At 37.3% G+C, this 26755-nt stretch overlaps 2 protein-coding genes across 47 annotated transcripts in view; one reads left to right on the forward strand and one right to left on the reverse strand.

Annotated features, from left to right (window-relative positions):
* FBXO22 (F-box protein 22) overlaps positions 1-6941 on the forward strand; it is an 86484-nt gene extending 79543 nt beyond the window's left edge. For 4 of the 5 annotated variants that reach the window (XR_011425018.1, XR_011425026.1, XM_070232959.1 and 1 more), the window contains one exon: positions 6264-6941. The gene's annotated coding sequence lies outside the window, so the exon portion shown is untranslated. Of the gene's footprint in view, positions 1-5864; positions 5996-6263 lie in introns of all 5 variants that reach the window. The other variant, XR_011425017.1, reaches the window with a different exon arrangement.
* Positions 1-26755, reverse strand: part of NRG4 (neuregulin 4) — a 121744-nt gene that overhangs the window by 45249 nt on the left and 49740 nt on the right. For 18 of the 42 annotated variants that reach the window (XR_011425069.1, XR_011425066.1, XR_011425064.1 and 15 more), the window contains one exon: positions 25803-25907. The exons of the other annotated variants lie outside the window; for them this stretch is intronic. Coding sequence is in view for 14 of the 18 variants with exons in the window: in XM_070233071.1 (XP_070089172.1) it covers positions 25803-25907 (105 nt within the window). In the remaining 4 variants the exon portion in view is untranslated. The remainder of the gene's footprint in view (positions 1-25802; positions 25908-26755) is intronic. 42 annotated transcript variants of the gene reach the window in all.

Genomic DNA, 26755 nt, shown 5'->3' on the forward strand with positions numbered 1-26755 from the left:
CAAAGGATTATAAAACAAAGAGATTGATATGAATTAAGAGAATGACAGTTTGGCACCAAACAAATTTCATTCTTTCACAATTGCAGTGAAAATAAAGAATAGTATTTTAATATACACTACTGTTTATAAAGCAACCCAAGAAGTTATGGAATAAACTACACTTAGCAATAATTCTGTGTAAAAAAGTATATATATATTAAGCTGATATTACCAAAAATAGAAACACTGATTCTGCTAACTCCTTCTCACCTCTTTCCAGCTTAGGAAGTATTAAGAAATTGTATCTCCTTTTCTCCCACCTTAGACAAACAAGGATACAGGTCTAGAAAGTTATATGTGAACTACTTACTAACAAAGCTTTACCACTGCTATGAAAGGCTAATAAAGCAGAATACAAATTAATAAGAGAAAAGAGCATCAAGATATAGCACAAGGGATCAATTTTACTTCAGTGAGCATATGAAAGATGCTTCATGAACCTCAAACCCTAATCATTGTGAGTCAGTGGTGTTACTGGTTATAGCTTCCACTAGGGGTGTCAGTCTGAGCAAAGAAATAGTCTCGATTCTCTCAATCTACTGTAAAGATGGAGTTGAGGAGACAGAAAGGAAAAGTAAGGATAGAATATAAGTGATAAACTGAAATGGAAGTAAAAATATTTTGGGAAAACACAATTACTTAAAGTCTAAATAATCTATTTTTCCATATATTAAGTCGGTTAAAGTATGAAGGGAAAAAGATTAAATGAAAATAATTTGCTTCTCTTCTAGCTCCACATCCCAATTCCAAAAAGGGAGATAAATACACACACGCACACACACACCAGAAAGTCAACACAGAGACTGCCATAAAAATCAAAACATACGTCATCACAAAATAACCAAAGAAGGAAAGGGGCATTCCATACAGTAAAAAACAAAACAAAAAAACAGGTTCTAAATTTAGTTTGCAAAAGTATCTCTAAAGTGACAAAAAAGGGAAAAACTCCTCTAATTTCTCTAATTTTTAAAAATAGAATGCAAAAACCACCGAGAGAAATTCCTATTATAGTTTTAAAATAACTCTGAAGTTTTGAAACAATGTCAAAATAGGGTTCAGTTTCCATCCTAGAAAAGATAACCAGAACCCTAAAGAAATAAATCCTGAAATGAGACAGTATAATTCTTGATAAGGAAGATTTCTTTTTAAAAAGCTAAAAACTCATTACTCAAATTTAAGGCTGATCAAGTTTAGGTAAGACTGAACTTCAAGGAAGAAGATGACAAACTCGCTGATGTAACTAATTATAAATGTTTTACCTAGATGATAAATATTTTGAGTTGAAGCCGTCAAGAGAATGGTGTAAAGATAAGCTAAGTGGTCAGATCAGTTTGTAAGCAAACAGAAAAAGGCATATAAAGGAAACTAATCAACACTAGTGGTGTTCTGTTGTCGTACAGCAGGACAAAGCAAACACATGCTCTTGCGGGAAAGCAAAAACCTGATGGGATCTTTAAATAAAGCAAAGTCAAATCTTGTTATTTCTTAACTAGTCAAATCAGAATTTAGAGAAAGGCAAAGAGAAATTTAAATATTATGTTATCCAAGAAGTAGGAATGGCTAACCTAAAAATTAATTTTAAATTTTTAGATATTTATCATACAAAAAAGTAAATACAGCCTATCAATGAGTGTGTACAAGGATTCTGCGTTTAAAGCTTGAGCTCATTTATGAAAATGTTACGACCTCAGTTACAACACAAATATAAAATTTCAGGCAAATGTAGTCAATTCCTTTAACAGTAAATAAGGGTGAATTAAGATCTAGACAGACAACTGGTAGTACTCGTTGAAGCAAAACAGAAAGGTGAGATGTTGTACCAGCGTTTTATGCAGAACTAAGTAGCCTTCAGTGTTCATGTAACTGTCTTGCATGGGACCTCACTTCTGTACAGACTGCCAAGTAGCAAACAGTTGTGCCACGTAATAAGGTGAAGACTAAGCACTACAGACCATGCACACTCTCCTGGAACTGAAAGATGAATGCCGGAATTGGTACAAATGCTCAACTAGGTGAGAAATTCCAAAACTCAGTACCCAAGTATATATGTTGATTTTTCCAGCTGAATACCACCAACAATCTGTCCCTAAACCCAGGAGCTATGTTTAGTACACTGTACATGAAATAAATTCATTAGATTCTACAGCATTCAAGGTAAGTTGTTACATTAGAGACTGCTAGCATGATAAAAGAACCAAGTTTTTAATCATGTAAACCAACAGAGTGCCATTTAGCTTCAAGAAAGAGTACCAAACTGTGAACTAGAAAAAACTGGTTTCTTCACCCCACTCTCGTGCTTGCTGCCTGTGTGACCTTGGGCAAGTCACTTAACCTCTCTAAGACGCTGTAAAATTAAAATAACAAGACCTGCTTTACCTTTAGCTATTTCGTAGAGCTATTGTCAGAATCAAATAAACAATGTCTAAAAGTGCTTTGAACATTGAAACACACAAGTGAGAATGAAAGTAGGCACTTTACAAAGGGCATGTTTACATTTCATAGACTACAGAAAATAAAATGCCTAAGAAAGAGGCTGGCCTGGTGGCGTAGTGGTGAAGTTCATGCACTCTGCTTCGGAAGCACAGGGTTCACAGGTTTGGATCCCACCTGCAGACCTACACACTGCTCATCAAGCCATGCTGTGGCGGCATCCCACATACTAAATAGAAGAAGAGTGGCACATATGTTAGCTCAGGGACAATCTTCTTCAAACAAAAGAGGAAGACTGGAAGTGGATGTTAGTTCAATGGCCAATCTTCCTCACCAAAAAAAAAAGCCTAAGAAAAACTACAGCCAGAAAAGCTTAAGAGCATGGTGATCAATAAATGTTATTATTATTATTAAATATTTCTCAGAAACAAGAAACCTTTGTATTACAAAGAGTTCACCAACCAAATGGAGACTCAATGTCAATGACACTTCACTTGGGCTAATCTATCCTGGAAAGAAGTATAATATTGGCCTATGCCAAAAATGACTTTACTTGACCAATACTCTCTAGTAATCAAAGTTCAATCTGAAACTCAGGAAAAATGGTAAAAACAAAAATAAAATAAAACTATTAGAGTGTTCAAGAAACATGAAGTAACAACGTGTGCTTGGATCCCTTTAGTAGTCCAGGGCCATATAACAAAACACAAACGTGCCAACATCCTACAAAACTTCTACTAGATTTTTATAGGCCAAGAACTCAGGGAAGACTGACTCATGACCTTTCCCTCTTTAATTAGCTAGTGACATAAATGTAACTCCACAAAGCATTACATTCTTAACAGTATCTAGAGATACTCAACTAATATTCAATCTTGAAAAAATTTTGTTGTTTAATGTCATATTTATATGATATTAGCACCATTAAAAACCAATAATTATTATACTTCAAATGTGTAAGTATAATCGAAGTCCAGTGAAAAACCAAAATCTGTTAGAGTCTTTCAAGATTGACTATGTTAACCAGATAATTCATATGCTAAAGTGGACTATAGATTATATCTAAATAGATAAAATACTCTACATAGACAATAATTCGTATTTGTTATTATGTAGGGTATTTTTATGGTTTTGTTGTGAAGGATTACAATTTTTTAGCTTAAGCAAATCTGAGAAAATTTGAAACATTTTATTTACTGATAGAAGCTAAAGCACAGTGAATGAAGGAAGCATGTAAACAAATGATAAGAGTAAGCAACAGTGGTGTAAAACAGAACCTTCATTACTGAATGCATGCATTGGCCAGTCCTCTCCAAGGAAGACTTTCTGGGAGAGACTCAAAGAACACTGCTTGGTTCACCAGAGTAAGTAGGTAAAACTCTGTGATTTAAAAAATTTTCTTAATGTTGTCTTCTTTCTCCATATGAACAAAATAAGTGTCTCAAGTCTTTGCTCTCCCTATCTTGTCTGCCTCAAAAAAATGATCAGAGGGGAAATCTAAAACTGCTCTTAAAAAATAAAGTATGTTATTTAAAAAAAATGATCAGAGAGAAAAAGACCACAATCAAGAAGCACATATATATTTTTCACAGTCTATCATATTATGATCTTGGTATAAAAAATATATATATTTGTATATACAAAGATTTATACATAAAAATTGGTGTATGTCACTTTTTCCTTTAAGTAATAATTTGACTAAATATAAAACTATAGTTAAAATTTATAAATAATAAATTATATTAATGAGCCTTCCAATTATGGACATTTTTCCCTACTCACGTTTTGGTAAAACTTGAAGGGTTCATCAAGACTATAAACCAGGAACAGCCGGAAATACTTATGCTCTTAAATCACTAGACACTCAAACCAAGTTCTAAATGGACAGTATTCATACTGGCATCTTACCTTCCCAGGCTTCAGGTCTGAACAACCTTCTAATGCAGTGAAAAATCTCATGCCCCAACTTGAAATAAGAGAGAGAAGTCAGCATCAGTTCACTTCCTGACAAAGGAATTTAAGTATTAGAGCTGAGCAAAAGTCACAGTTGTCACTTTGCACAGCATTCCTATGTTGAAAATGAAACCTTACTGATGAGAATTTGGGATATTTTTCAGCTGCTTTCCAAAGGCTGAAAAAGACACTAAGAGGATAATCAAAATTCAGAAGCAAATGCATAATCTGATATGACTTCATTATGCAATAAAGAAGGTTTAAAGTAGGGTATGCGTTGTCTTTCGTTGGCATTCTGCTTCCTAAAACAGCAATGAGCTAAACTGAGTTAGTTCTGAAGAGTAGTTTCTACTCTTGGACAAGTGACACAAATCAGTAAGACAAACTCAGGTAAAAAACAAGTAGACTTAAGAGAAGAGATATGTTCCCACAGTTTCAAAACCATATCCTGCCATGTTTGATATAGTGTGTGATCTGGAAAAATGTGAGATTTCAAGAAGGTTTATCCCTTTTTAAGTTTTATTCTAAGCATGGTGAGGGTCAAGAAAGATATATCAGTTGTTTCTGCTGAGAATACTGATGAAAATTCTTTATCAGAAGTAAGGTTACTAAAATGAAAAGTGATAAAATGCACAGCTAAATAGAGTGGTTGTTTTGTGTATTTGCAACTGTTCTTCTATTATAAGCTTCGAGGCTATTTCCTTTCTGTAAAAGTGTTCTAAAGATCTATCTAAATCCAGATGTTTAATAAAGCATATGATACAGTGCCAAAAGTCAAAGTAAAGAGTTCTTCGTTCTGATTAATATCACAGTACTATTTTGAACTTTTTTCCTTTCAACTACAACCTTCTACTAAATTTAGAGATGAAAAGACAGAAGTCTTATCTAAAAAGAGTATCAAGAACCAACCTTAATTGACCTTAAGAAAACCTAAAAATTTTCTGTGGTTAATAAAACAACTCATAAAATCCAGACAATTCCTTTTGGAAACTGAATTTAGTAAAACACACAATGAGGTCCAGCAAAACTGCTGAAGACACAAATACAATTAAAAGAGGCAACATGCCAAATGCAGAAGCACAATAAATGTTGGTTTTCTTACATTTTCCAATTGTAAGTAATCCTTAACCTCAATTATTTCACTTTCATATAACTAGCCTTTCATACATTACATGTTTGTACCCCTAAATTCCCTCTCTTAAACAAAAATCAGTCTTTATCACCTGACAAGAGATGATTTCCACCTATTCAACAGTGGGACTGCTACTCTTGTGAATAGGGGACAGAGGTTGGCCTCAGACAAGGCATCAGGGACCTTCCTTGGTCTGAACTTGTCACTGTGTGGCTGCATACTTCTTGGGAATGTCCCTCTGGGAGAATCCTGGTGATCAGGCTCAGGGAACCAGAGCTTACTAAGTCACTCTGGGTAACTATTCCAACAGATGTCCCTTTGCCAAGTTAAACCTCCTCCTATCACAAAGCCACCCTCCACGGCTCCTAGGTGATCACAAGATACATGGAGGAAAGTCAAGCAGCAAGGAAAAGCCTCATCCAGCTAGTGATGCAAAGACAGGTAAAGACAAACCCTTTTCCCCTACCCTTGCTCCAAGAACCCAGAAAGTTCTCACTGGAAGTTTGAAAGATTAGGGGCTGCCTGACCTTGTGTCTAAGTTGGCCATGAGGACAAGGACTGGAAAGGGTTGTCATCTGGATTGTTTCTAGTGAAAGACACTGAAATAGACAAGAACTGTCACCAACTAGTTACCCAAAGGAACTCAAAGGTGGGTTTGGATATTTTAACTGTTTTTCCAAATTGTTCTTTTTCCTTTTGTTATCTTAAGGAAATGCAATCACCAACCTCCCTGAACCAGACCAAGCCTCACCACGAGAGCTACGCCTATGCCCTTGGCCTTATTTTCAATGCTGAGATCTCTCCAGGAGGAGCTTGGGCCTTATTACCGTAACCTGCAGTGTATGTGGAAGCATGTTTTCCAACTCAGTCTGTGCAAGTGAATACCCTCCTCTCCCTTTTGAATATCCATTCCCCATCCAAAATAAATGTCCCTGCTTCCCTTTGTTCAGGACGCCATGACTTTGGAAATGATTCTTCATGGTCTCTTATTTGCTGCAAATATACTTTACTTTGTGAGACAACTACTTCTGGTGTAGAGTCTGATTTAACTCTCCAGGAGGGAACCCGCTTTGGTTTCAGTAACAGAATGATTATTAGGTGTCCTGTCTAATGTACCTTTCTGGGTTATCTGATTCTAAAGGGGCCTGTGCTTTTCATTGTCTTTGAGCTATTTTACAACTCTGTAAATTGTATAAAACTTATTCTCATGTAAACAAATTCTGTCCAGTATAATACAACAGATTGCCCTGTGGATATTGACCAGTATCTATTTGTAAATTCATTTCAACATGTCTGATCACCCAAATATGTGTGTGTTGTTTGAATTCTCCTTTGATTCAGTTGTAATATCTTATTGGTTCCCTTATTAATAAATGAGTTAAATATATCTTTGACACATGTTCATTTTATATTTGTAAGAAAACCATGATTTTCCTTTTGATAAAAATGTATTTTTTACCAGTTTTGAAGGTCATCAACTGAGATGGCTTCATCTGATAGAGCTAGATAAATGGAGTTGTCAGAGAAGTGCACCTCCTGGTCAGCTTAAGCCCAGGCATGTCTTTTCCTGGCTCCCAGAGGTGAATCCCAAGTAGCAACAGAACTTAAAATTTGCTAGCTCTCCATTTCTTTAGCTTTTTTCCCTACCTACTAGTTTTATGGGATTTTTGCTGTTGTTGGTTCACTTTCTGATAAGTTATTTCCAATTAGTAAGAGCAACTATAAGGAGTTTGGTTTTATAGTTTAACAATCTGATGATCTCTGTCAATGGATGATAGAGATCTATTCTCTATTAGGTGAAAGAGACAGAGAATCTGGTTTGTTAGAGTTTTATAAAAAATTTGTCTATTTTTTAGCTCAAATCCATTAAAAATTTCAGAGCCACTGGGATGGAGAATACCTCATTGATATTTGGACCAATGAGATTTTATGTTTCTGTGTTTCCCTCTGTGCTAAGTTACAGATTTGAAGCTGTAAGCTCTCTCTGTGTCTATGTCTCTGAAACTTAGAAAGGCCTTTACCTCTCATTCTGAGTGTGAAATGCCTTTCTATCTCCAGGGGATATTTAAAAAATTTTAGTACAAGGTATCTTAAATCAAGGAGCTCTGTTCTGACTGACTTATAGAGACAAATAAACTCTTATATAAATTCAATATTCCTAAAATTCTCAGAATAGGAAATTGAATTTCTAATGCTTTAAATGTGCTAAACTTAAAATTCTTCTTGCTGAAACTAAGAAACATGTTAAAAATCCAAGCCAGTCTTCCTCAGCAAAAAGAGGAGGATTGGCAACAGATATTAGCTCAGGGCTAGTCTTCCTCAAAAAAATAAAAAAGATAAAAATCCAAGTTCACATTAATAAGAGTAAATCTTTGATAAACAAGACTAGCTTAATAATTATGGCTTAATAAAAACAGCTATATCTTTTCTTTATCAGTGTTAAGCATAACACAAGTGTACATTTTATTCCACTTGGGTTTGTTTTTCCTAAACTTATACAGGTTTACTAATCAAATAAGCTAATATTACTCCTGCATATTATTAAAAATTATGAAAAATGAAAACCGTGTTCAATTAAATTAAATCATTATTCTGACAAACATTTTATTTCAACCATAATTATGTTTTCTAGTAGACTGTCCCTGAGCTAACATCTGTGCTCATCTTCTTCTGTTTTATGTGGGACGCCTGCTACAGTGTGGCTTGACACGAGGTGCATAGGTCTGCACCCAGGATCCGAACCAGTGAACCCCAGGCCACTGAAGCAGGATGTGTGAACTTAACCCCCGAGCCACTGGGCTGCTCCTCATTTTGGGGTATTATATTAATAACTTAGATAAGAGGTCAATAAAGCTGAATATAATTGCATTTTAATATTTAGCCTTTTGTATGTCAAAATAAATTTACTAAATTATTCTTCCTTCCATCACATATTTTTCTTGCCTCCTCTATATACCCATTCTCAATAATTTTAATTAATTCTTATTAAAACAAAATAAGATAAAACTACAAAGAGTTCCGTTGAAATTGCACAGCAAGTGGTAATGTAGGCCACTTAGTATTAGCTTATAAATCTTAAAGCTACCATGCGTAAGACTTTCAGAATTATTTTATTGATGTCAATAATTTTTTCATGAAAAATATTTGTGGGTATATGTAAAGTGCCTAAAGTATTATCTGACTTTTATTGACTGTTTTTACTATTTTCCATCTGATAATCTTATAGCATGTTCAAAGCAAAGAATTTTACCTCAAAAGAGTCCACAATCTAGAACTGGACAACAAAAACTGTTCAGTAGTAAAACAAATTAGTTTCAGAACAGAAATAAACTGAAATTAAAGCATCTCAAGGAATTTTTACAAAGCACATAAGAAACCGTCAGCTTTTCTAAAATGTCTGGACTCCAGAGGATAGTAAAAGAGAAAATGGAGATTAGAAAAAGTAGGAAGAGTAGGGATGGATTTAAAAACATTTGATAAATTTAAAATAGATAATTTTCCCTTTGGGGATTTTTTTCCCACTGATATTATTTAGTATAATCAAATATAGCAAACCAACAGAAAGTATAAGGAAGGGTATGCTCAGTATGAATGTCAGACATAACCTAGAGTATTTCCAAACAAGATGGCAAAGTATTTCGAGGTTATCTTTGGTATCATTTCACCTCACTTTTCAGTTTTCTGTTGCCACATGGCACCCACTCCTAGAGCCCAGAGCCTTCAAAGGTACTTAGGATATCCTAGTGCACATATATCTGGGCAAGATCCCATGTTCCAGATCACTCTCTGCCCCCTCCATCCCTCAGAGACACTTCACTCAGTTCTGATAAATTGATTTCTACTACTAAGTAATACTAATGACCAAAGTGTTAATCTTCCAAGGGACATTTGCATGTAACAGAGAACTTTGCAATTTGCAGAAAATAATCAAGTTACACCAGTCAGGATCCTTATACATTTAGCTAGACTTGGGTAATAATAACTGGCTGCATTTATTCCCGCTAAAGAGAACTTGAGAAATTACCTAAAGAATTTAGACAGCTTCAAGAAAAACTCTGTAGATAACTAAGGCTTTTCTCAATTCAGATCATTTTTATTTATTTATTTATTTATTTATTTATTTATTTATATTTTGAGGAAGATTAGTCCTGAGCTAACAGCTGCCACCAATCTTCCTCTTTTTTTTTGCTGAGGAAGACCGAGCCTGAGCTAACATCCGTGCCCATCTTCCTCTATTTTATATGTGGGACGCCTACCACAGCATGGCTTGACAAGTGGTGTGTATGTCCTCACCAGGATCTGAACTAGTGAACCCCAGGCTGCCGAAGTGGAACGTGTGAACTTAACCACTGCACCACTGGGCTCGCCCCACCTCTTTTCATATAATTACCCCATTTTCTTTTCTCAGAAAAGTTCCCCCTCTTTCACCTTGTAATCGGGACACTATTTGGGCTTCAGCTGGAATCTGTGGTGCCCAAATTGCAATTCTTTGATCTCAGATAAATGCTTTGCCTCTTAAACTGGTTTCTGTTTTTTGTGGGTTGACAGAGGGGATCCCCAGACTCTGTCTACACACAATTCTGACTGACCCATGAACCATGCATGCTCAGAACAGATTCAAAACAACTTTACTGAAAACAAATATCAGAACAGACTGCAGCTACCACAGAGAGAGAGAGTTTGCAGTAAACACAGGAAAACATGCTCGTTAGAGAAAAATAATAGAATCTAGAATTTAACATTCATAATGTCCAAGAAACAATGCAAAATTATGTAGCATACAAAGAACCCGCCCTCCTCAAAAAAAAAACATTTTCAAGAGAAAAGAAGATGAATTGAGTTCAAACTTAAGATAAATCAGATATTGGAACTAATACACTAGAATTTTTTAAGCTGCTAATATAATTATCTTCAATGAAGTTGGCAAATAGAAATGGCGAGCAATAGGATGTATTGGAGTATATGAGGAAGCCATTTGGTGTAAACCTAATTTGGCCTGACTTTGTGTTTTCCAAAAGGGCCTGACATGGCCATTGAGCCTGCACTGTATATCTGGTTAAGCGTTTGCTGCGTCCCAAAGACAAGAACAAATGCCCTTAAGATAAAGGTGCAACTCCCCCAACATTGGCATTTCCTTAAGGATAAGCATCTTTCCTTAGGCTAGGAACTGATTTGCTGTGCTCACCTGTGATCACCTAGCTTGAGACAACACACCTGCCACCCTGCTGTGTCCACTGAGACAGCAGACCTACTACCTGCTGTGTCCATCAATTGCTGTGCTGACAGAGCAGTCTCGTGACTATTGTAAAAGGGACATTTCAAGCATATGTGAAACATCCCCTTTGAGGGTATATAGCCACTCTACACACCCCACTTCTTTGGTGCCCTTCCTTCCTTTGGGAACGAAGGCCCCGGGCCATGGTCCTCACATTTTGGCTCAGAATAAACTCACCCAAATTTTCATTTATAGATTGGTTATGGATTATTTGCATTGCCAAAGTAAAGCAAAATATGTTTAGAGTGCATGAAAATCTCAGCAGAGAATGTGAAGTCTCAAACAAACAAAGAAGACAAAAATCCAAGAACTGAAAAAAAAAAGTTCAACAAAATAGAAATAGATGGGTACTTAATAAACATGATAAAATATATCTATCCTAGCCAAAAAGTTAGCATCAGGTTTACTGGTGGAAATACTAAAGGGATTCCCACTAAAGTCAAAATGAAAAAAGGATACTCACTGCTATCACTATTATTTACTATTGCACCAAACGTCCTAACTATGCAATTACTAAGATAGAAATAAAAGGCACAACTATCAGAAAGAGGTAATTAAAGGATGAGAAACCACTCAAATGTCCATCAACAGGGTTAAGCACACCACAGTACTTGCATAAAACATAATACTATGCAGTTGTAATAAAGCACTCTGTGTATTGCCATGGAAATGATGAAGATCAAGGCTGCCCCAGGGAGAAAAGCCCAAGGTGTCCTGCCCTACTTACTATCTATATCATCCTCAGGGAAGCATAGAATGTCCTGACCTGATCCGATTTGATTCTTATCTAAAGTTATAGGGCCACCCAATAACCAGACTCCACCTACACTGATACCATTTTTATGACTTTTTTACATAATCTTTCCTTTGTCTTGTAAAGAGATAACTCACATACCTATGCCTTAAATTTAGCCCAACCCTCAACCCATGTTTGCAACTCTTACTGCCCATGGGTCCTGCCCCCATGCTGCAGCTCTTACTGCCCATGGGTCCTGTCCCCATGCCTGCAGCTCTTAATGCCCATGGGTCCTGTCCCCATGCTGCAGCTCTTACTGCCCATGGATCCTGTCCCCATGCCTGCAGCTCTTACTGCCCATGGGTCCTGTCCCCATGCCTACAGCTCTTACTGCCCATGGATCCTGTCCCCATGCCTGCAGCTCTTACTGCCCATGGGTCCTGTCCCCATGCCTACAGCTCTTCACTGCCCATGGGTCCTGTCCCCATGCTATTCTCTGAATAAAGGAGCACTGCTACTAGACCTTGAGAGTGCAAGAAATCTTTCTTTCGACTCCTCAGCTCACTGAGTCCACATCAGAAAGATCTCTAAAATGTATTATGAAGTGAAAACAGCCAAGTAGAAAACAGTGTTAAAATTGATCAAAAAGAAGACTTCAGGGGCAGGCCCCATGGCCAAGTAGTTGAGTTTGCACGCTCTGCTTCGACAGCCCAGGGTTTCGCCAGTTCGAATCCTGGGCACAGACATGGCATGGCTCATCAAGCCATGCTGAGGCGGCATCCCACATGCCACAACTAGAAGGACCCACAACTAAAACTACACAACTATGTACTGGGGGGCTTTGGGAGAAAAAGGAAAAATAAAACCTTTAAAAAAAAATAAATAAGATTTCAGGTTGGTATTGGCTTAGATATGCACAAATATATGTTAGAAGATAGGCAATAAACTTTTAAAATTGGTTACTTGTTAGGGTTGAGTAGAAAATAGACATGTCATGGGAAGGGGTGGAAACAATTTTCACTGTATATATTTTATTATTGCTTGATTGTTGGACCACATACATTTATTATCAATTTTTTAAAATCCCAACATATTCTGTAACAAAAACAAAGCAATGGTAGGAGACGGTTGCTAAGGAATAATCTTAGCATGAGATAAGACTGTGTCCCAGGCCTTTTATTCATCTTTGCCAGACAATGGAGGCCAACTCAGAGGCAAAGATCAAATTAAGCAAGTGGCCTTCCCAAACCAAGCCTATTATTTCAGATGGCCTCAAGGTAACTGCTGTTAAATTTGAAGGGAAGAGATAGATGAGAAGAAGACATCACATGAAAGACTTACTTTTAAAGTTAAAAGCCATTCATATTAGATCTTTGCTTTGATTACTTGAAAATAGAATTGAGGGGAAATATCTAGATTCTAGTAAGTTTCTGAGTAGACTCTATTACCATAGAAACTACAAGCCTGGCCTGCAAAAGTCTGTTCAAATCCTAAACAATCCTCAGACCTCCAAATCAAGACAGGAGGAAGTCAGCTATGAAAACTCTGTATTCCCCAAGAGCGATGAAGGGTAGCAGAATATGCCAGCCCAAAATATGCTACTTTGACATGAGGATTATTTTCAGCTGAAGGCAGTTAAGATGCAGCAGACACAAGAGAAACTCTCTGCCTTGCCCCTACCAGGAAGGTCAGGATAATTCTTAATCAGAGGAGACAACTCTAGACTCTTATCAAGCTGGAGGTGACACTAGAGGAATCTACATAACAAAACTTACTAACTAGCCCTTATCTTTCATTAGTTTTCTCCATATATTTACTTCCCACAGTTTGCTACCCTGAAATCCTAAAATTTCATCTGCTTTGTCTTGTCACTTTTCTACACATTGTTCTTTGTTCAGATGTTATATAAGCCCCAAGTTCAAACCACCCCACTCATCATTCAGTACTCTCAGATGTAAACCCAACACATGTGTTAATGAACTTCAGTTTGTTTTTCCCCTTCTAATTTGTCTTTGTCAGTCTAATTTGCAGGGCCCCAGGGAACAAATCTAAGAATATATATTTTGCAATGACTACCTCAGCAGAAAGTGATTAAGGAATACCATCCAACAGGGCAGAGACAGGGGCCACAGGGATCAATACACTTAACAGCTTTTCCCAGAGGAGCTTCCAGAATGGCTAACTGAAGGATTTACTTTACTTCAGAGCAGGAGGAGTTCACAACTTTTGTTAAGGAGAATATCATAATTGCTATGTACCAGTGACAATTTGTAGTAAATTTCTATATTTCCTAACTTTACTAGAACTATCCCATTCCTACTCCACTACTGTATATTGGCTGGGGTGGTGGTGGTGGTGGTAACTAATAACTTTTAGTTTATTAGTGGGACCATGGGGAGCCAAATCTGGATCTGCTGGATAAAATAAAAATTACTCAGAGGGGCTGGCCCAGTAGCGCAGCGGTTAAGTGCACACGTTCTGCTTCGGTGGCCCAGGGTTCGCCGGTTCAGATCCCGGGTGCAGACATGGCACTGCTTGGCACGCCATGCTGTGGTAGGCGTCTCACATATAAAGTAGAGGAAGATCGGCACGATGATAGCTCAGGTCCAGGCTTCCTCAGCAAAAAGAGGAGGATTGGCAGTAGTTAGCTCAGGGCTCATCTTCCCCCCACCCCCCCAAAAAATTAGAGATTCTGGACTTCAGATCGGTTGGGAGTTTAGGTGAGAAGAAGGGTCTGAAAACATATTTGGATGGTCTGTGGGAGAGAATACTATTTGTCTCCCAAAATCCATTCTCCACTTCTACTAAGCAATGGAACCCACTGGAAATGGCTGCTTCAGAATATGGATAACCATTGCTATGTAAATGTAATACTGAAGAATCTGACATACATACTACCTCTTGCCAATTACATGCTGTCCAAGGAGTACTCTTTTTGTTTTATTTATTTATTTATTTATTTATTTATTTAGGAAGATTAGCCCTGAGCTAATATCTGCTGCCTATCCTCCTCTTTTTGCTGAGGAAGACTGGCCCTGAGCTAACATCCATGCCCATCTTCCACTACTTTATACGTGGGACTCCTACCACAGCATGGCTTACCACGTGGTGCCATGTCTACACCTGGTATCTAAACTCGCGAACCCCAGGCTGCCAAAGTGGAACGTGCACACTTAACCACTATGCCACCAGGCAGCCCCTGTTTTATTTTTTAAAGATTGGCACTTGAGCTAACAACTGTTGCTAATCTTTTTTTTTTCTGCTTTTTCTCCCCAAATCCCACCAGTACATAGTTGTATATTCTAGTTGTGGGTCCTTCTAGTGTGGCATGTGGGATGCCACCTCAGTATGGCCTAATGAGTGGTGCCAAGTCTGCACCCAGGATCCAAACCGGCGAAACCCTGGGCCATTAAAGCGGAGAGTGAGAACTTAACCACTCGGCTATGGGGCCGCACTCCCAAGGAACACTCTTAAAACCTGTTGCCGGCAGAGTTTTCAGGCTCATGTTACTCAGGTTCAGAATAATCCTGGTAATTTTATTAAGGTGCTGACATCCATGACAATCAACAGCCAAATGGAGGAAGACGCACATGAAATTCACATGTACACTGTGGATGCCAGACAGGAAGCATGTTTGAATGGCCTTGATAAAATAAACAGGTGTTCTCAAGTTCTTAAAGTGTTTCCATTACTAAGGAGTTTGATAGTTGACCTTAATGTTACCCTAGATATCAAAGCAGTTGAGAATATGAACCAAACTTTTTTTGGTAACAATTTGTGAAGACTGAGCAGCTAGGTGAGAGAAGTTCTACAATTACAGCATGTGTAAAAGAGGGTGCCAGCCTCAAAGAGGTCAACTCTTACACAACTCCTGTCACTCAGGGAAGTCCCTAAGACATTTTCCATGTCTAATGCTCTGTTTTTTAAGGTGTGCTTGCTTATAGGAACCAAGGCAGATCAATGCCAGGTGGCCAAATGGCAGGACCAATCCAAACTAGAAAGGTCCAAGATGGTGATGGGGTGCCATGCACAAAAGGATACGTGTGCAAAAGGTGCCGTGTGCAAGAAGAGAAGATGTGCACCTATCCTAAGTCCCTCCTCCCCCTTCACATCACACAAGAACCCTGCTCACCTTCCCTTAGGAGAGGTGTTTTAGATCATGAGTTCTGCCTCCTCCATTCATTGATTAACGAATAACATTTCTGCTCTTTTATTCCAAACCTGGTCTCGTTCTATTGGCACGGGCGGCTCTGGGCTAAAGGATCCACTTGCGGGTCATTGGTCCTTTGGGGCTCGGTAACATTTCTAATGTTCTTACTTTTGTAGAAACATTTCACAGATTTCACAGGTGACAAAACTGTTCAGGATATGAAATATCCTGAGTCTTGACAGACAAACATAGGTCTTAGCTGAATGGAGAAATGTTTATGTTTTATATGTCACACTGGACATTAACTCTATGTAAGTGGTATAAAAAAAATGGATGATGCCAAGGAACCAATCCATACTATTAGCTCTGATCTGAATCAACAAGTCTATGTCCTTTTTTCATATCAGGAGAAGCCAACCGGAAGGAGAAAGTGGGAGTCAGTCTACAGATGGGGACCACATAGACTCTGGGGAAGAGATCAAAGACATGAATTTATTCCATAAGGCGCTAAACACAGAATCCTGCAACAATTTCTTAAGTTAGAAGAACACAATTTCCGCTTCAGCTCAAAGCAACGTGGGTGCTTTTTACTGTCAGGAAGAATGTCATATTTCTGCTCTCTTCATTCCTTCGTATAAATCTAGTTTCCATCTGGTTTCAATTTACTCTTGCTGATGAACTTCATTTAAATTTTTTTTTTTGGAGGAAGATTAGCCCTGAGCTAACTACTGCCAATCCTCCTCTTTTTGCTGAGGAAGCCTGGCGCTGAGCTAACATCTATGCCCATCTTCCTCTACTTTATACGTGGGACACCTACCACAGCATGGCTTTTGCCAAGTGGTGCCATGTCCGCACCCGGGATTGGAACTGGCAAACCCCGGGCCGCCGAGAAGCAGAACGTGTGAAGTTAACTGCTGTGCCATAGGGCCGGCCCCAAGAATCTTATTCTTGAAAGTCATGGACTAGAAGAAGAACACTTAGAATAAAGAATAAGCAACACAAGATTATGTAATACTTGCAATATACTTCAACTATATTTAGACTGTGTATTAAGTACAAGGAGGCAACTGTGAGATGTTCTACAATACCTAGAAATGAAGGAAACAAGATTACTTAACGCAAGTTGAATTATAAAGTCAATGAATCAAAGCTAAACAAAGCACAGTTCCTTTAAATAATGGAGACTGGCTGAATATATATGAACATAGCTAAAGAAAAAGCTTGTCAATCTGAGGAGTTGTTGGTCAGGAAAGGAAATCACGAGAAAGGAAAAGCAGAGAGGCAAACATTAGCAATGCCCATTTAACCATGTCCAATAGAGAAGGAGTTGTGGCCAAAAGACTTCAAGCATTATAGTCCTAGGCAAGATTATTCCTCTTGTGGAGAAGAATGTGTCAGGCTAGTTATAAATTCAAATTATATAATTTTTGTTTTTACTCTATGCTCACTAAACAATGTCCTAATTATAAACTTGGCTTCCCATCCACGTCAGTCTACAGAGATAGAGAGAAGTCCTGGCTCACATTAATTCAAGTCTGTGTCAATTACTTCTCATTACAAATTAATAAATTGGAATGCTTATTTTAAACAATAGTCTCTGTAAGCCTAGTCAATATATATCTGCTCATGAGAGATGAGACTCACTCACCACGTGCTTATTTAGGTTCTGAAGCATGGAAGCTGAGAGGAGACCTCTAGACTGTGATAATACCCTGGGCACACAGTACTCCATGACGCCATTTGTTTCCCAGATGTACTTAACTTCATTGAGTCGTTCAAATCTCTCTACAAGAGTTTGAAGTTTAAATCTTCATATTATTAAAATATTTAGTTTTTTTTTAATAGCTCATATGTGCTTGACTACATAAGGCACAGGGGAATAAAGAGACACTGCTGGCAAAAGAGAACACTGGTGAAAAGTCAGAAAATCAGATACAGTCCCTGACATAAAATCTCCCTTAGGGAGGTGGCCTGGAGGCATAGTGGTTAAGTTCATGCACTCTGCTTCAGCAGCCTGGGGTTCACAGGTTTGGATCCCAGGCGAGGACCCAGCACTGCTCATCAAGCAGTGCTGTGGTGGCATCCCACATAAAATAGAGGAAGACTGGGGCCGGCCCCGTGGCCAAGTGGTTAAGTTCACGTGCTCCGCTTTGGCAGCCCAGGGTTTCACCAGTTCGGATCCTGGGCGTGGACATGGCACTGCTCATCAAGTCATGCTGAGGCGGCGTCCCACATGCCACAACTAGAAGGACCCACAACTAAAAATATACAACTATGTACCAGGGAGCTTTGGGGAGAAAAAGGGAAAATAAAATCTTAAAAAAAAAAATAGAAGAAGATTCACACAGATGTTAGCTCAGCAACAATCTTCTTTAAGCAAAAAGAGGAAGACTGGCAACAGATGTTAGCTCAGGGCCAATTTTCCTCACATACAAAAAAGTCTCCCTTAGATGTAGCAGAAAAGAGATTCATTCACAAAACTGGAAAAAGGTGCCAAATTCCTAATTATACTTAGAAATCATTTATTTTTATAGTTACTAGTGAATTGCTTAGATGATTCCTCTACATAATGATAGTACTAGATTCCAATATTATACTTATTATTACTATATCTGCTTGTACTGTCTTGGAAACCAGACAAAATGGTTATAACAGAATCTGAAAATAAATAGGTTCTAGATCAAACCTTAAATATTCCCAGTGAAATGTGTTATGGGAATTGCATCATAAAGATCTATAAATATCAGTATTACACATTTCTTCTTGATGGCCAGGATTAGTTCTATATTTAGAATTTCCATTTAACATATATGGGTTGAGATACTTTGTGAAAAGGATGAGACAGGTATAAAAGAGAGGAAATTATTTAAATGGTACTTTTAAGGCTCTTTTCTTGGCTCTCCTCCCCTTTGAATCCTTTCCCACTCTAATAGTCTATTAGACAAAGAAAAGTTTGAGGGGCCAGCCTGGTGGTGCAGCGGTTAAGTGCACATATTACACTTTGGCGGCCCAGGGTTCACCAGTTCCGATCCCAGATGCAGACATAGCACACTTGGCAAGCCATGCTGTGGTAGGCATCCCACATATAAAGTGGAGGAAGATGGGCACAGATGTTAGCTCAGGGCCAGTCTTCCTCAGCAAAAAGAGGAGGATTGGCAGCAGACGTTAGCTCAGGGCTAATCTTCCTCAAAAAAAAAAAAAAGAAAAAAGAAAAGTTTGAGATTTTCAGAAGCACTGATCTGTAACAAACTTAACGAGAGAAGGAAAATATGTAAGAAAAAAAACGATTCAGTAACACCTCTGTAGAAAATTACAAATGGCTTTTTATGAGATCATTCACCCCAAATTTTCCCTAAAGTAAGAAATTTTTAATTTTTTGTATTAATTCAACTCAATGAATATTTAATTAATTAATTTATTTTTTGTGAGGAAGATTGGCCCCGAGCTAACATCTGTTGCCAATCTTCCTCCTTTTGCTTGAAGAAGATCGTTGCTGAGCTAACATCTGTGCCAAGCTTTCTCTATTTTATGTGGGACGCTGCCACAGTATGGCTTGATGAATGGTGCTAGGTCTGCACTCAGGATCTGAACCTGCGAACCTGGGGCTGCCAAAGCTGGAGCATGCAAACTTAACCAGTACTCCACCAAGCCGGCCCTCAATGAATATTTTAAAATCTACTATATTGCAAAGATCTTTACAGAATTTATTATATCTTATCTTAGCCTTGCTTGCTTGGTATTAAATATTTCTTATTTTTTAGTGATAAGATTTCCAAATTCTTTTCCATCCTGGTTTTTCTCAACAATTTATCCAACAAACATTTTCTTTTAGTATTTATTATATTCCAGGACCTATACTGGATGGAGGCAATTCAAAGACAAATAGAGGATACGTCCATCCCAAGGAGCTTATATTCCATTAGAGAGGAGCATATACCTAAATCACTAAGAGAAGTAAAGAGTTACAAGATGTCTGATATATGTCTGAGTACAATGTAAGCATATAATAGTCAACAAAATTAATACTAGCTGCATTTAAGGCAAACCCTCAAATATTGGTGGCGTAATACAATAAAAGTTTATCTCCTGCTCATAGTCTAATGCACAGTGACAGTCAGGCAGCCATTCTCCATTTCTTGAATCTGCTACCTGGAAAACGTGTCCTCCAAGGTCACTGAGGCAGGGAAAAAATAGGTGGGAGTTTTGCTGGAGATGGTTGTTTGTGGCCAGGTTTGTAAGTGGCTTGTATCCCTTTTGCCCATATCACACTGACCCATAACCAAATCTCACGGTCCCAAGGTAACTGCAAGTGAGGCTGGGAAATGTAGAAGACCACATGGATATTTATTGAACACTATCAGCCTCCACCTACAGGGTATAAAATGGAGAACGGTTAATTCTACCTGGAAAAGCTTTATAGAAAATATAAAGCTTGAGTTGGGTTTCAGATCACTCTAATTTATCAATTTCCACCCTACATGATGGGAAACCCAAGATAATCAACTGAAAAAATACTACAAACAATAAAAGAATTGAACAAAGTAGTGCGGCATTCATTCATTCAACAGGTGACTATTGAGTGTTTATACTATGCCTGTTCTAGATGCATGGGAAATATCAGTGAATAAAACAGACAAAAATTTCTCTCCCTGTGGAGTTTATATTCTAGCTTGGGAAGATACAAAGTAAAGAATAACTAAAATAAATAACAAATTATATAGCACGTTAGTAGATGGTAAGAGATCTGGATTTCATTTTTTAAAAAGTGGTCTGGGAGGCCTCATACAGAAGTTGATAATGAAGACCTGAAGGATATGAGGGAGTTAGCCATAAGGATATCTTGGGGAACAGCATTTAAGACAGTAGGAGAAGCCAGAACAATACGTTATGGTCAGGAACTTTCTTGGCATTGCCGAACAGCAAGGATGCCAGTTTAGCTGAAGAGTACTAATCAGGGGGAGAGTAGTGAGATATGAGGCCAGAAAAATAATGGGGGCCATATCATTAGGGTTTCATAGGCCACTGGTGTCTGTCTGAGTGAGATGGAGAGTCACTGAAGAGTTTTAAGCATCGGAGCAACATGATATTTATTAAGTTTATATTCAAAAATTGATTTGTATTTGTAACAAAAAATAAAATCTATAGGGAAAACTTAATAAACGTGAAAAACCTGTATAATAAATTTTTTAAACACCTGTGAAGGACACGAAAGAGGATTTAAATAAATAAAAAGATACATATTATTCTTGGAAAAATACAGCATTATAAATGAATAAATTTTCCTTAAGTGAATTTATCAATTTAACTCAATTACCCTCCTCAAAGAAATCAAGTTTTTTCTTCTGGACAGATAAGTTAATTCTAAACTTCATATTGAAAAATTAAAAAGCAAGGATGGTGCGGGGAGCCAAAACTAGACTTAGCATATGTTAAATCTCACTATTAAAAGAAGTTGCTACTGGCATATGAACAGATGGACAGACCAAAGGAAAATAAGATAAATTCCAGTAAGAATTAAAATTTAGTATGCAACAAAACTTAGTATGCAACAAAGCTGGCATCAAATCAGTAGAAGAACTCATTCATTCAATAAATACTTATTGAGTACCTATTATGTTTCAGGTGCTGTTCTAGCAGTAAACATATGGATAAAAATTCCTGCCCATGGGGATGACACTACAATGGGAATTATGACATTTAAATCAACAATGTTGGGAAGACTGGTAGCTATATTGAAGAAGATAAATCTGGATTCATACCTCACACCATATACATATTCCAAATAGAGTAAAAATTTAATTTTTTTAGAAAAGTGCCTAAAACAAACATGGAAGAATTCTTTATATCCTTGGAATAGGAAAGGTTTTTCTAAGTATGAATCAAAATCTGGGAGTTTGAGGAAAAAAAGTAAAGATTGATAACTTTGACTGAAAACAAAAGAAAACTACTGCATGGAAAATAAACATCATAGGCTAGGTAAAAAAAAAAAAACCTATTAATAATTATCTGAAATATTATAGCCAAAAGGCCAATCTCCCTAATATAAGAAAAGTTCCAGAAATAAAAAAGAAAAAGGTCAGGGGCAGGCCCGGTGGCACAGCGGTTAAGTGTAAACTTTCCGCTTTGGCGGCCCGGCATTCGCCATTTCAGATCCCAGGGGTGGACATGGCATCACTTGGCAAGCCGTGCTGTGGTAGGTGTCCCACATATAAAGTGGAGGAAGACGGGCACAATGTTAGCTCAGGGCCAGTCTTCCTCAGCAAAAAGAGGAGGATTGGCAGCAGATGTTAGCTCAGGGATAATCTTCCTCAAAAAAAAAGAAAAAAAGAAAAAGGTCAAGAATCCAATTTTCTTTTTTTTTTTTTGGCTGAGGAAGATCAGTCCTGAGCTAACGTCTGTGCCAGTCTTCCTCTATTTTGTATGTGGGTCACTGCCACAGCATGGCTGCTGACGAGTGGTATAGGTCCACAGCTGGGAACTGAACCCAGGCCACCAGAGTGGAGTGTGCTGAACTTAACCACTAGGCCATGGGGCCGGCCCCTCCAGTTTTTAAAAATAAGGAAATATGTGAATAAATATACTATAAAAAAGATTATAATTAGTATTTAAACAAATGAAAGATGCCCAACTTTACTCATAACTAGGAAAATATAAATGAAAAGAACACTGAGCTACTATGATTTCATCTATCAGATTGGCAAAAATCCAGAAGTTTGACAACTGTGTAACAAGGGAAACAGGTACCAAAATACACTACTGGTGGGAGTTCAAAATAGTATTATAAGCCCCATGTAGAAAAATTCTGTGACATCTATTAAAATCACAAATGCATATCTTTAACCCAGCAATCTCACTTCCAGGAATATATTTTACAGATATATAACTTTATACATGTACAAAAGCATTTAAGAGATAATGTTAAATGGAAAAACCTGACTAAACTATTGGATCTCTTCTATGTAAAAACAACTGGTCATGAGGCACAGTCCAAGAGCTGAACTGACTTGAAGAAGTTATTTGTTTTGGGATGGGGATTGAGGGAATAGAAACTTTCAGTGGAAAAAAAATCAATGAAATGGAAAACAGACACGTAACTGAGAAAAATCAACAAAGCCTAAAGACGATTTTGAAAAGATTAATAAATAATAAACCTCTAGAATGACTGATCAAGAAAAAAGAGAGAAAACACAAAATGCCTATATCAGAAATTAAAAGGTGAATATCACTACAGACTCTTCAGATGTTAAAAGAATATGAACAACATTATGCCAACACATCTGATATCTTATGAAATGGAACAATTCCTTAAACACAACTACCAAAACTAGCACTTGAATAAACAGAAAAGCTGAAGTGTCCTATTTCTGCTAAAAATACTAAGCACATCATTTAAAACTGTCTCACAAAGAAAATGCTATTTTCAGAGGGTGTCACTTCTAAATTCTTCTGAGTAGTTAACAAACAAATAATACCAATTTTACATACATTTCTCCAGAAAATGGAGGGAAGAGAAACATTGTCAAATTCATTTTATAAGACTGGCATAACTCTGATACCAAAACCCAGGAAAGGTATTAGGAGAAAAGAAAATTACAGGCCAAGACTCTCTTGAATACACAGGCAAAAATCCTAACCAAAATACTTGAAAATCAAGCCCAGCAATATATGAAAATAATAATATATCATAAATAAGCGGGGTTTATCCCAAGAATACAAGATTGGTTAAACATTCAAAAATCAGTGTAGAGACTTCTATTCCAGCCATGATGGAGTAGCAGGTACTAAATTTATCCTCTTAACTAAAAAATAAAAACAAAAATATGAAACAATGTTTACATGTATTGGACAGCAGGCAGCACAGGACAGTGATCCTAAGAGATGGATAATAAATGAAGTAAGCTCTATAATTACCAAAGTTTACTGGCTGGAGGAAGTTTCCATGCCACGGCACAGGGAGGGGTATCCAGCAGAAAAAGCGGTCATCCTGATTTGAGGAGACAGAGTTTAGAATTTGAGGAGGCAAGGTAGCTAGAATTCACTTGGCAGATTACTACCCAAAGAGAAAAAACTCCACAGATCTGCAGAGGGTTCCACTTAAGTCTTCAAGTGAATATAGATCAGCACACATGTTAGGAAACCAATCAAGGTTGGAGCAAAAAAGAACACTAGAAAAGGCACATAGCAAAATTCATGAAATTCACACCGGGGTGGAATAGTTCACGCTCCAGATAGCCAGAGTAGAGAAGTCTTGTACACATGGCTATCAGGTAGAGTATTCAGAATGGTATTATCTCAGTAGTGGGGATGAATGATATCTAGATTAAAAATTCCTCTAGTCTCACATACCAAGTTTAAAAGCAAATCTAAAAGATGATACTGTTTTAAAATAAATTAACACCCCAGGAAAAAGCTCAGAAGTACTTAAATATATATAAAACAACCTGACAAACCCAGAGGTGACACAGGATAAAATTGGTGAACAAGGATATTAAAAGAGTCATTATAAATGTAACCCATAGGTCCAAGAAGGTTGAATAAAATATAAGCATGTTGAGGAAAGATACAGAAAATTTTTTTTCATATGTTATAAATCTCTTTAAGAGTTGATTTCCTGTCAATGCTAAAAATAATAACTATGTATTTTGTCATTTATAACATATGATGCCTTAAAGTGTATGGCAATAACAGCAGAAAGACCAAAGGAAGGGAAATATACGTATACTATTGAAAGGTTTTTATACTATAATTGAAGTGGTATAAGATTAATTGAAAGTAGACTATGATAAGATATATTCTAAAACCCAAAAACAACCATCATAAAAACAAAGAGATTGTAGCTAATTCAAAGACAATTGAATGGAATCATAAAAATATTCCATCTAAAAGAAGGCAGAAAAAGAGGAAAAAGAAAACAAAGAGGGGCCAGCCCCGTGGCTGAGTGGTTAAGTTTGTGTGCTCTGCTTAGGCGGCCCAGGGTTTCACAGGTTCAAATCCTGGGCATGGACATGGCACCGCTCGACAGGCAATGGTGAGATGGCATCCCACATGCCACAACTAAAAGGACCCACAACTAAAATACTAGCAACTGTGTACTAGGGGGATTTGGGGAGAAAAAGCAGGCAAAAAAAAAGATTGGCAACAGTTGTTAGCTCAGGTGCCAATCTTTAAAAAACAAAAAAGGAAAACAAAGAAAAGACTACTAGAAAACAAAGAGCAAGATAGCATGTCTAAAGCCAATCATACCAACGATTACATTAAATGTAAATAGTCTAAACACTCTAATTAAAAGGCAGAGATTGGATTTAAAAAATCCAACTCTATGCTGTTAACAAAAAAACTCACTTAAAATATAAAGACATAAATAGGTTTACAATTAAAAATGGAAAAAGATATATCATGCTAAAACCAAGGAGAAGAAAGCTGAAAATCCTATATTAACGTTAGATTTCAGAGCAAAGAATATTACCAGGGATAAAGAGTTATCTCACAAGGATCAAGGGGCCAATTCATCAAGAGAAAATAAAGCTTCAAAATACCCAAAACATAAACCAATAGAAGACAAATGTAGAAATCCACAATTATAGTCATGAATTTCAACAGAACAGACAGAATATCAGTAAAAATATAGAAGACCTGAACAACACTATTGATTTGATCTAATTGACATTTTTCCAACTCTCCATTCATTAAAATCAGAATACATGTACTTTTCAAGTATATATGGAAGACAGTAAATGATAGATATAATAGACCATATTCTAGGCCTAAAACAAGTCTCAATAAATTTAAACTATACAATGTGAACACAAAAGCATTAAATTAAAAATCCATAAAGTATCCAGAAAATCACCAAATCTTTGGAAACTAAACAAAATACTTTAGAAGAACCTATGAGTCAAAGGAGAAATCATGAGAAAATAATTGGAAAATATTGGAAAACATTAGAAAATAATTGGAACTAAATGAAAATGAAAACATATCAAAAATGATGGGGTATAGCTAAAAGAGTGCTTTTAGAAAAAATTTTAGCATTAGATGTTTATTTAGGAAAAAAGAAAGGTCTCAAATCAATGACCTATGTTTTTACCTTAAGCAACTTGAATAACGGGGACAGCCTGGTGGCGCAGGCATTAAGTGAGCATGTTCTGGTTCAGATCCTGGGCGCAGACATGGCACCGCTTGGCAAGCCATGCTGTGGTAGGCGTCCCACATATAAAGTAGAGGAAGATGGGCATGGATGTTAGCTCAGGGCTAATCTTCCTAAAAAAAACAAACTTGAATAAAAGAGTAAATTAAATCCAAATTAAACTGAAGAAAAGAAATACAGAAAACAGAAAAATGAAAAAAGTCAATGAAATCAAAAGCTGGCTCTTTGAAACATCAATAAAATGTATAAACCTCTAGCCAAACTGATGAGGAAAAACAGCAGACAAATTACCAATTACAGAAATGAGAGGGGGCATCACTATAGATCCCACAGACATTAAAAGGAAAATGTGCCAGGTACCAATTTATTGCCTCTCAGCTCCAAACCCACTCTTTTTTGCCCTGCTTTGTAACACCAGACCAGTACCCTGTAAATATTTATCCTTTGCTAGCTGGCACAATGTTAGGCTTTGTCAGTAGGAGCCACTGACATTTCAGTTGATTTTGCTAAAAATCTAATGCAAAATTTACTTGTTCAGACTGATGAAAAAGGAAGGTATTTAGATTCCTGGCTCTGGTGCATTTATTTGGCTCCTATGGTGTGGCAGCCAGTGAGTGGCTTTATATGGGAGACCAAGGGGCACACACCCTTCAGTGAGTCACAGTGGCATCACAGCAAGCAGCTCCCCAGCAAGTTTTTCTGGCAACACAGGAAGTGGTTTCCAGCTTATCAGCTCTGGCCTAAGGCACCTGAGCAACCTTCTTCTCCATCCACCAAGACACAGCCTAACCCTCTTCAACAAAGTCTGAATCTCAACTTGTTCTCTAAATTTGTTTATTCCTTATGTACACTCTCTCAGGCTAGAGGTAGTGGCTGCTCTCTTCATCTGTTAT

Source organism: Equus caballus, chromosome 1, assembly GCF_041296265.1.
Source record: "Equus caballus isolate H_3958 breed thoroughbred chromosome 1, TB-T2T, whole genome shotgun sequence".
Lineage (NCBI taxonomy): Eukaryota > Metazoa > Chordata > Mammalia > Perissodactyla > Equidae > Equus > Equus caballus.